At 57.4% G+C, this 9,905-nt stretch overlaps 1 protein-coding gene across 1 annotated transcript; it reads right to left on the reverse strand.

Annotated features, from left to right (window-relative positions):
• Positions 1-270: 270 nt before the first annotated feature.
• On the reverse strand, positions 271-4,767 carry LOC144270441 (mitochondrial ubiquitin ligase activator of nfkb 1-A-like). Its single transcript, XM_077826914.1, has 4 exons — positions 4,477-4,767; positions 3,361-3,448; positions 2,789-2,909; positions 271-2,408 (listed from the first exon to the last, which is right to left on the reverse strand). Exons 1-4 carry the CDS (start codon positions 4,591-4,593, stop codon positions 1,682-1,684), a joined length of 1,053 nt encoding a protein of 350 aa, XP_077683040.1. The 5' UTR covers positions 4,594-4,767; the 3' UTR covers positions 271-1,681.
• Positions 4,768-9,905: the final 5,138 nt, after the last annotated feature.

Below are 9,905 nucleotides of genomic sequence, written 5' to 3' on the forward strand. Positions count from 1 at the left end.
TGCCTGGGGCTGTTGAATTGTTTTGTACCTGTGGGGCTGGAGCTTGAAAACCAGCTAGTAAGTGGGGCAGGGTGAGTACAATGATCTGTAATGAGTCACTCACCTCCTGAGAGAGCAACCCTGAGAAAGTCCTGCTCTGTGGTAGAGCATTTCTCCCCTTGGGCCTGTCTAGGTGATCCATGCAGCAGCTACGTCCCCCCCCAGACCCCTCTTCAAAGTTAGCCCATTCTTTTACTAATGTGTGGCTTAAAGAAAGACACAAACCCAGTCTCTGATCCTTCTCTTTATAAATAATGACCAACACTGATTCAGTGAGTCGTGTGTCCCGTCCCGTCCCCCCCCCCCTTGCAGCTATGGCATGTCCTGGGAGCTGGGCAGGAAGGCAGCACTCCAGCCAGGTAGCCCAGGGCTTGCAGGAGCTCTGCAGATTTCAGGCAGACTTCCACCAGCACTTTAATGGGGGCGGCCAACATAACCCACCCCAATCCTTGGGTAGGCCTCCACGGTGGCTCCTTTCGTCCTCCAGCTTAAGCAGGGAAGCAGAGGGCTGTCCTCCTCCTGCAATCAGGAGCCACGGCTGCTGCAACCCACCCTCCCACGCTTTGGCACTGCCTCAAACTCCCACATGTGGGCGTGAAGGGGGTGCAAGAGTTGGACGGAGAGGAGGGCACAGGGCCCTGGCTGCTGGTCTTCACTCACAGGGGAAGCCTCTGTAGTTCAATACCCTCATGTAGGAGACCATGAGGGAAAGACTCACATCCCCCCGCACGCACACCAGAGACTGCTGCTGCCTGTGTAACATGCTGCATGGGCCTACCCAGAGGAAATCGGACCAACCCTGACTGTTCAGTTGTGCAATGCATGTTGTCCCCTCAGCTGGATCCTCTCTGCCCTCAAACCCACAGCCCCAAACTACCTTGAGCCTCCCGTCTCTCCCGCCCAGCCTCTGCTGGCCTCTCCCCAGCGCGGTAGCTGGACAGCAGTGACAAAGACGTGCTAGAAAAATAAACTCTAGTGTAAAACATGGCCCTTTCGCAGGAGCAAAACCGCTGTGTTCCAACTGCATCCCGGGCCGCTGATGGAGCATTGCACCACAGGCCTGCTGGGCTCCAGTTGGCCTCCTCCTGGGGTCAGCACTGAGAAGGCCAGGCCCAGGGCGGGACTCTGAGGAAATCAGCGAGAGCACAAACGCCTCTCCAACTCAGCCATGCAGCTCCACGCAACAGGGTCCCCCTTCAAACTCCCACATGGCTGGGGCAGGGGTGGCTCTATTTCTCCTCCCCCTCACTGACACACACCTCTTGGCATATCAGCTCAATAGCTGCCCTGTGCCCATCAGACTCTCCTAGCAGGGCTGGGAACAGACACGCTATGAGGCTTGGGTGAGCGGGGGGAAACTCAGCAAGAGCTTCGTGCTCAGTGATGCTAATTCAGGCCACATGCTCCAATCACTGAAGAGAGGGATCATGAGCACACCCCCAAACCCAGCTTAGGAGGCGAAGCTTGCAGAACCCTCCCCTCCCCCCCCCCAAACCCTACGGTTGTGAGCTCACATCCCAAGCCACCACACACTTGTGGCTTGCCCCCCAAGCTGCTGGGGTTTTACGGGCACAGTGGTGTTGCCTAGTGTCAGGAACTCCACTGCTCTTGCCCTGGTACCGTTTGAAGTCCCTTCTCCCCCTCAGGCCTGATAGAGGGGCACTACCCTGTCTATGGGGCTCCTGCAGATGGGGCAGGTGTGGCTAGGCAGGGCTTTGTAGCAGCGGAAGCAGCAACAGACATGGCCACAGCATAGCAGGACGCACTCGCGGGGCCGTGTCAGGCAGATGATACATGTGTCCTCCGACGCACCCTCCCCAGACTCAGTCACCGTGTCCCCGTTGCCCCACAGGGCCTCAAACTGCCGCCGCTGCTCCTCCTGCTCCTGCTTGTGCCGGCGCTGCTGATAGGCCCGGCAGAGGGCGTACAGGATCACCGCCATGCCTGTCAAGCCGCACAGCACTGCTGCCCCCTTCCAGAAGCTGCTCACTGACTCCATCTCTGCCAGCAGCGTCTGCCAGTCCCCCAGGTGCAGGAAGTAGTCGGACCCATCAGATGGGGGCTGCAGGTGGAGGGTCCCATCTGGGTGCAGGGCCAGCTCCCCGATGCCAGTCAGGCTTGCCCCCACTTGCAGCATCTCCTCTGTCTCCAGGAGGCCCTTGGGCTTCTCCCCGCTCAGGTAGTGACTGATCAGGTCTTTGAAGCCGTGGGTTGGGTGCTGGAAGTGCTCATACACAGTCTCCAGGGGCAGCCGGACAGCCCGTAAGGGGCTCTCTACGCTCACCTGTGTCACTGCCTCAGCACTGGGGGATGCCAGGGCAAAGGGCACTGTGTACACCTGCTCCGAAACCACCCGCTCACTTTCATTCCTGCAACCAATCAAGAGCACAACAGCTGAGCCGGTGACACTCCAACGGGACTCCAACGGCCCTAGATCCTTGTCTGCCCTCACCCCACAGGCTAACCTTGCTCTCCTACCTTACCCCACTAGTGAGTGGCCCTGGGGCACAGTCTGTGGGCCTCTGATGTAGCTGAGTCCCCAGCCCAGGTAGAATGAATCCAAACCAACCCAGGCCTGCAGAGGACACTGTCTCCACTGCAAGAAGGGAACCTCCCATAGGGCAGCTCTGCCAGGCACCGCAGATCTGCTGGCCCCCTGTGCTCCCCCACACTGCCTGCAGCTGGTGCCCCTCTCTTCCCAACTGTTAGCCCATCCCTCCCTCCTGGATCTGCCATAATGACCACTCACCAACTCCGGGCCAGGCTGTTCCAGATCAGTCGATGCTCCTTCAGAACTAGTTTCTGGATCACTCCCTGCAGCTTCTCATGATGCTGGCTGGACAGAGCTGCTTTTGCTGGCAGGACAAGCCCTGTGGAAAAGAGATGGATAATGTGGTGGGGGGTGTGATCCCTGTGAGGCTCATGCTGGTTCATGGAGCATCTCCAGCTCCCAGAGCTGTCGAAAATTCCCATAAGGTCCCTGGTGCTATAATCCAGCACAGCCCTGTAGGAGACTAGGTTAGACTAGTGGGTTGGGAGAGCTATAGCTGCTTAACTAGGAGTCCCCCTCCCCCTCCAAAAATTCAGCTGATTCAGCAAGGGGCGGGTCTCCCCTCTGGGGCCCAAGTAGGACATCCCAGGAGGGGTTTCTGAATGGCCACCCACATGTTGCTCTGCAGACGGGCCCTATCAGCGACTGTAATTCCCCAGTTACTAGAATGGGGATTCCAAACCCACCAGGAGACGGCATGCTGCTGCTGTGAAAGTCACTGAGAGATGGGCCCCGGTGCACCAAGCTGGATAAACGTGCAGGGATCTTACCTTCTAAGGCAACATAATGCAGGCACTGGCCACTGGTGGCAGATAGCAGGTCAGGCAGACCATCATCTACCTGAAGCTTCGGGGCGTCCTGCAGAAGGAGAAACCAGACATGACTGAGCCTTGGCCACTTTCAATCTCAGTGAGCTGCCACTCAGCTCCTGTTGGGGGGAAACACCCACTCTGCCCATGCCTGGTTGTGCCCCACCTCCAGAGACCAGTGGGTACCTCCCTCGTCCCTGGAATGTCTTCGGCCCCCAGGCTTTGCACTGGGACATCGGTTCACTTGAACCACGTTACTCTGCAGGCTGTGGAAAGGTGGCACTAGAGAGGCCCTGGGGACAAGAGGATTAGGGCATGTTGCAGGGGAAAAGGGCCCCTTCCTGGAGTCTCATCTTTCTGCAAAGCTGACTGCCACCATCCAATTCTAGCACTTGTGGGGCTCTGCTACATTTAGCCACTGGCCGCGTCTCTGCCCGTACGATTCACGCAGGAGTGGGCACATCAGACCCACCCTGTGCAGCGGGCCCTGTGCCAGGCATAGCTGGTGAAGCATAGGCTGGCACAGACTCCTTTCCCAGATGTGCAGGTGGGGAGTGAGGAATCCTGCCAGCAGAACTGCAGAGGGGTCTAGACTGAGAGATCGGGGCAGACGTGACCTGCCAAATCCCACCATACGGGTCTGTCCATCCTTCTCTTTTAACAGGGAGACCCGGCCCACGGGGACTGTCACACCCAGCAGCCGCATGCACTTTGGAGACTACGGGTCCCAGCACGCAGTGGCCAGCCAGGCCAGCTCAACTCAAAACCAAGTTCTAGAAAGATACAAGTGCGCCCGGCCCGGCCAGGGCCCCCGAGGGGTGCAGGAGACGGCGACGCAGCGCACCTGGCCGGATTCCTGGCACGGGGGTGCAAACAGGGCGGCCAGAGCCGGGGCTGCGCTGGACGGTGACCCCGGGGGCGGCGCGCTGCAGGCTGGGATCTGTGGGCCCCGTGGCTGAGCCCTGCGGGGCGGGCAGCAGGGTCCCCCCCCTTGCCCTGTTCGGGCACCTGGACAGCTGCTAAAGTGGGCAGCGATTGGGGGGCGCGCCGGGGGCAGGGCCGGGGAACCCCAGGTACCTGGATCCGAGCCAGCGCTTTGGCCTTCTTCCGGTGCAGGTAATAGAAGAGGCCGGAGACGGCCAGGCTGGAGGCCAGGCAGAGCAGCTCCCCGGAGGTGACGGGCAGGGCGTCCATGGTGCCGGGCAGGGGCGCCGCGACTGCAAGGAGAGCACGGGGGGGGGCCCCCGTTAGCCCGGGGCGGGGGGCCCGGCTCCCACGTGGGGGTGGGGCTGGGCCCCTTGCTGGGAGACTCACGCGGGCCTGGGAGGAACCGCCCCGCTCCCGACGCCCAGGAGGGCTCCAAGGGCCAAGAGTCCAGGACCGGCCGGGGAGCCACAGCCCCGCCGCGCTGCCCCCTGGGAGATGGAGTCCGGCCGCGCTCGGCTCCTGGGGGCCGCCGCGGCGCCGAGAGCCCGTGGAACTACAGTTCCCAGCGTGCACCCGCCGCGCCCCAGGGGTGCTCGGAACTACGACTCCCGTCGAGCCTTGCGCCGGGCAGACCTCAAAGGGGCGTTGGGGGAGGGGGGAAGGAACGTCGGGCCGAGGGCGTGCGGCGCCGCTCCAGGGACTACGACTCCCGTGAGGCACTGCGGCGAAAGCGCCGGCTAGGGCCCTATAGCATGGGATGGGGAGGCGCACGTGGGGCTGCTGCAGCCTCGTTCTCAATGCAGCAGCATGGGCCGGGCCCTAGGGGGCGGGGGAGGTTCAGAGTTGGCCGCTTCTCACCGCCAAAGAACCGACCTGTGTTTCAGAGGAGCAGCCGTGTTAGTCTGTATTCCCAAAAAGAACAGGAGGACTTGCAGCGCCTTAGAGACTAACCCATTTATTTGAGCATGAGCTTTCGTGAGCTACCGCTCACTTCATCGGATGGAAACTGCAGAAGACATTATATACACAGAGACCATGAAACAATACCTCCTCCCACCCCACTCTCCTGCTGGTAATAGCTCATCCAAACTGACCACTCTCCTTACAATGTGTGTGATAATCAAGGTGGGCCATTTCCAGCATAAATCCAAGTTTAACCAGAACGTCTTGGGGGGAGGGGGGGTAGGAAAAAACAAGGGGAAATAGGCTACCTTGCATAATGACTTAGCCACTCCCAGTCTCTATTCAAGCCTAAATTAATAGTATCCAATTTGCAAATGAATTCCAATTCTGCAGTTTCTCGCTGGAGTCTGGATTTGAAGTTTTTTTGTTGTAAGATAGCGACCTTCATGTCTGTGATTGCGTGACCAGAGAGATTGAAGTGTTCTCCGACTGGTTTATGAATGTTATAATTCTTGACATCTGATTTGTGTCCATTTACTCTTTTACGTAGAGACTGTCCAGTTTGACCAATGTACATGGCAGAAGGGGATTGCTGGCACATGATGGCATATATCACATTGGTGGATGTGCAGGTGAACGAGCCTCTGATAGGGTGGCTGATGTGATTAGGCCCTATGATGGTGTCCCCTGAATAGATATGTGGGCACAGCTGGCAACGGGCTTTGTTGCAAGGATAGGTTCCTGGGTTAGTGGTTCTGTTGTGTGGTATGTGGTTGTTGGTGAGTATTTGCTTCAGGTTGGGGGGCTGTCTGTAGGCAAGGACTGGCCTGTCTCCCAAGATTTGTGAGAGTGTTGGGTCGTCCTTCAGGATAGGTTGTAGATCCTTAATAATGCGTTGGAGGGGTTTTAGTTGGGGGCTGAAGGTGACGGCTAGTGGCGTTCTGTTATTTTCTTTGTTGGGCCTGTCCTGTAGTAGGTGACTTCTGAGAACTCCTATCCCTAGGGCGACCAGCTGTCCCGTTTGCATAGGGACAGCCCCGATTTTGGGGTCTCTTTCTTATGTAGGCTCCTATTACCCCCCCGCATCCCCCCCCCGTCCCGATTTTTCACATTTGCTGTCTGGTCACCCTAAGTGTCCTTGACATCCAGACTTCCCCCCTGCTGCACGCTGATCTCCCCTTGCACTCACGCTGGTGTGTTATTGTAGGGTTGCTCACGAGCTCTGAGCCCCCCAGACTGGTTTGGTGGGGTCAGTGTGCTGAGAAGTACTGGTGTTGCGATTGTATGAGTGTTCTCGCAGGGCGTGCTCGGAGCTGTACAGTGTATTCAGGCTGGCGACTGTTGGGTTGTACCTGCCTGCCCGTGGTGGTGTGTTGTGGTAGGGTTGCTCAGGAAACCTGGGCATACTGGCTTGTCAGAAGGGCAGCTCACGTGCACTGGTCTCGAGCGGCTTATGCAGACAACGGGATGGTTTTATTCCAATGCCCGCTAGAGAACCGGTTCAATGCGGAAGGAGCGGGAGGTCTGAGAGGAGGAATGCCACTTATTAGAGTAGCGCCTGGCTGGCATCGAATGCCAATGCAGTCAGGGCTCTTGCTGAGTGGGCCCCGAGCACACCTTCTATCATTGTTATATTGTGCTAGCACCAAAAGGTGCCTGTATCCAGGTCTCAATGCTGCATGAACACACAGCCAAAGCATTTACAGTTTAACATGAGCAACATGGGAAGGGGGAGAGAGATGGTCAGAGATCCTGTATTTAAACAGACATAGCTGCATTAGCTCGAAATAGGTACATTTTGGTTCCTAATTACACAAATTAGGCCAGTGTTTTCAGAAGTGGCCCCTGTGTTTGGGTGCCCAGCCTCACGCACCCGAGGCCCAGATTCCACAATGGAGTCAGTGGGAACGTGGATGCTCACCATCTTTGAAATTCAGGCCCAGGGGATGTCACGCTGCAGCATAGCTCGGCCAAGTCGTTCAAAAATCAAGAATCAGGCTCCCCAAATCATGAGATTTTAATAAACAAATAAATGGGGGGAGGTTTTGGTTTTAGCCTTTTGGGGTCACATTTTCCAGCTTTTCTCCGCAACCAGGAAGGGCTAGAAATTATTTTTGAAATTCAAATTGAGATCCCAACATAATCCCATGACTCCAGGAGCTGGGGCTTTAAGGAAATCACCAAATGTTGCAAATTTTGTAAAATTGCAAGAGATGGGAACTCGGCTTGGCAGCCAAAATCAGCCACCACTTCTGAAAATGTTGCTCTAAATATTGTTTTCCCAGCTGCTCAGTACTGGCTGATTTCTTGTCCATGTCCTGGTGGAACAAGGACATGTCTGTCTCTTCCCCCTAGCAGCTGGGCTGATAGTTCTCTTAGGAACAGCACATTGTAAAGATCAGAGATGAAGGTGTCTCTTGAAAGGGGGCTGGGGCAGGCTCTAGGCCTCAATAGGCAGCGTATCACACCTTCGTGTGAAAGTGTGTCTGATCTTGGCCAAAAGGCCAAGGAGAAACTGAGTTGGTGGCCGACGTGGCAAATCTGGGGATTTTACGTGAAGGAACCGAGCTGCTCTCTGGAGACTGGCATTTCTCAGTAGGTTTTGGTGTGGGTGAAACCTGCCCATGACCCCCTGCTCTTGAGCAAGTGACCCCTGGCTGGGAGCAGCAGGGGAGTAACAGAAGCACAGGGCTTGTCTCCCCTGCAGAGTGAACTCAGGCTCTTCCTGAGGGGTTGCCCCAAGCTTGCTCCTGTCCACACGCACAACCCTCTCATCTGAGCATAGGAGTGCTATGCACCCGGGCTAGCTGGCCTATTCTGGGGTATTGGCTGAAGCCCAGCGTGGGTGCAGGCTAACCCGCTGGAGTGCTGATAGTCCTCCAGTGCCTTCCCACAGTTCTGCTGGTCTGCCCAGAACAGACAAGTTCTCCCCCAATTCCCTGGGAAGGAATCCCAGGGGGGCTCAGCTCACTGCAGGGCTTAGCGCCATGGGATGTGCTCCCAGCAGTCCTAGCGACACATGGAGGAGTGCAGCAGTACCGGTAGCTTGGGTAGGGCTTTGCAGTGGGGAAGCTCGCACCTGAATAGGCTAGCCCAGGTGTGTATGCCCAGGTGCCAATCAGTCGAGTTAACCGCAGCAAATACCCACAGAATGGAGAGATGGGCTGGGGTGGAGGAGAGAAAAGCAATCTGGTCACCAGTTAATCCCACCCGCGCTCCCCTGGCCTAGGCAGAACTGTGGTGTGTGTTCCGAGGAGACGCGGTGAGATTGTTCCGATACAAGTGGCACCTGGGGAGAGGAAGGTGGGGGTTGGATTGCAGGTCTGGGTGTGTTCGTACCCGAAGAAGCCGGCATATGGGGAGGCCTCTGCCCCTCCCTTCTGCAGGAAGCCCGCCCTCAGCACTTCTGAGCCTGTCAGGGAGCTGGGGAGGCCGTGAGCAGGAGGAGAGGATGAAAGCCAGAGGCTGGGATGGAGTTTTCAGAGCTTTCCTTTCATTTCCTTCTAGCATCGGAGAAATTCACCGGCCACTCACTAGCTCGTTCTACACGTAAAAATAACCTCTCTGACCCGCACCCCCAAGCCAGGTCTCTCGGGTTCCAGGGGTTGCAATGCAATGGACCCGCGTGAAACCGCTCCGCCTGGGGCATTGCTCCGGAGCACGTGTTTTGCGGAGGTTTGGCAGCTGGGCCAGGGGATTCAGAGCTGGTGGAGAGGTTGTTCCCACAGTGGCTATGCGGCCTGCCCTCCAGCTGGTGACGCCACAGTTTCAGCCTTCCTTCCAGCAGACCTCCAAGGCGTGCAACGGGACGGGGACGGGGCTTCTATTTGCTGCAGCTCCTGGGATCCTATTTCATCCCCCAGTTTCCTCAGGGCCTTAATCCTGCAGCCCTTACTCTGTGGGATGGCCTGGGTGGGGCACGGAGCCCTTTACGAGAGGTCAGGGCTCCAGTCTGTCCCGGCTCAGTAGTGCCAGAGATGTTACCATCCGGCAGCCCCGTGTGAAATGAGTAGAGGGTCCAGTTACAGTGGATAAGGGACCATGTTACAGTGGACAGTAATTGGCTCCCTTGTTGGCCAGTGAGTGAGTGGACAGTGGAGACTGCTCTCCCCTTGCGGGGGCGGTCCCTGCGGGGCAGTGGGAGCTGCATTGGCCGTGTGAGGCCTATCCTGCTGCTGCCCAAGCGGGACCTGCTTTGTAGATACACGCTGCTTTGGTCTTCGGGATTGTTGCTCTGGCCCTTTGCACCCCTGCTAAATGCCCTTGAAAATTTTACATAAAACAGCATGAAATGGAACCCAACTCTCGGTGGCCGTTGTGGGAGACTTGCTGGTTTGGGGGATGCGTGTCCCTATGCTACCATGTGCTCAGGTGCATGCGGGCTCTGTGCTGGGGATGGTGCGGGCCCTGCGGTGCAGGGGGTGCCTGGCCCTTATCTGTGCTTGTGCTTCTGGGAGAACTGACTCTATCAACAGAGGCTGAGGGCCTCCCATTGCTTTATTATGAGTCAGGGGAGGGGTACAGATCTGCTAGGGAAATGGGGCCCATCTCCCTAGCAAATCAGCGTGACTCCATCTGGGGTTAGTGCCACCTCCTATCCCCCACGAGGGGAAGCTGCTCCCTAAGGGAGATGAATTGCTCTGTCACTCCAAGATTCAGCCCTTCCTATGTCACTC

Source organism: Eretmochelys imbricata, chromosome 9, assembly GCF_965152235.1.
Source record: "Eretmochelys imbricata isolate rEreImb1 chromosome 9, rEreImb1.hap1, whole genome shotgun sequence".
In the NCBI taxonomy this organism is placed as follows: Eukaryota; Metazoa; Chordata; order Testudines; family Cheloniidae; genus Eretmochelys; species Eretmochelys imbricata.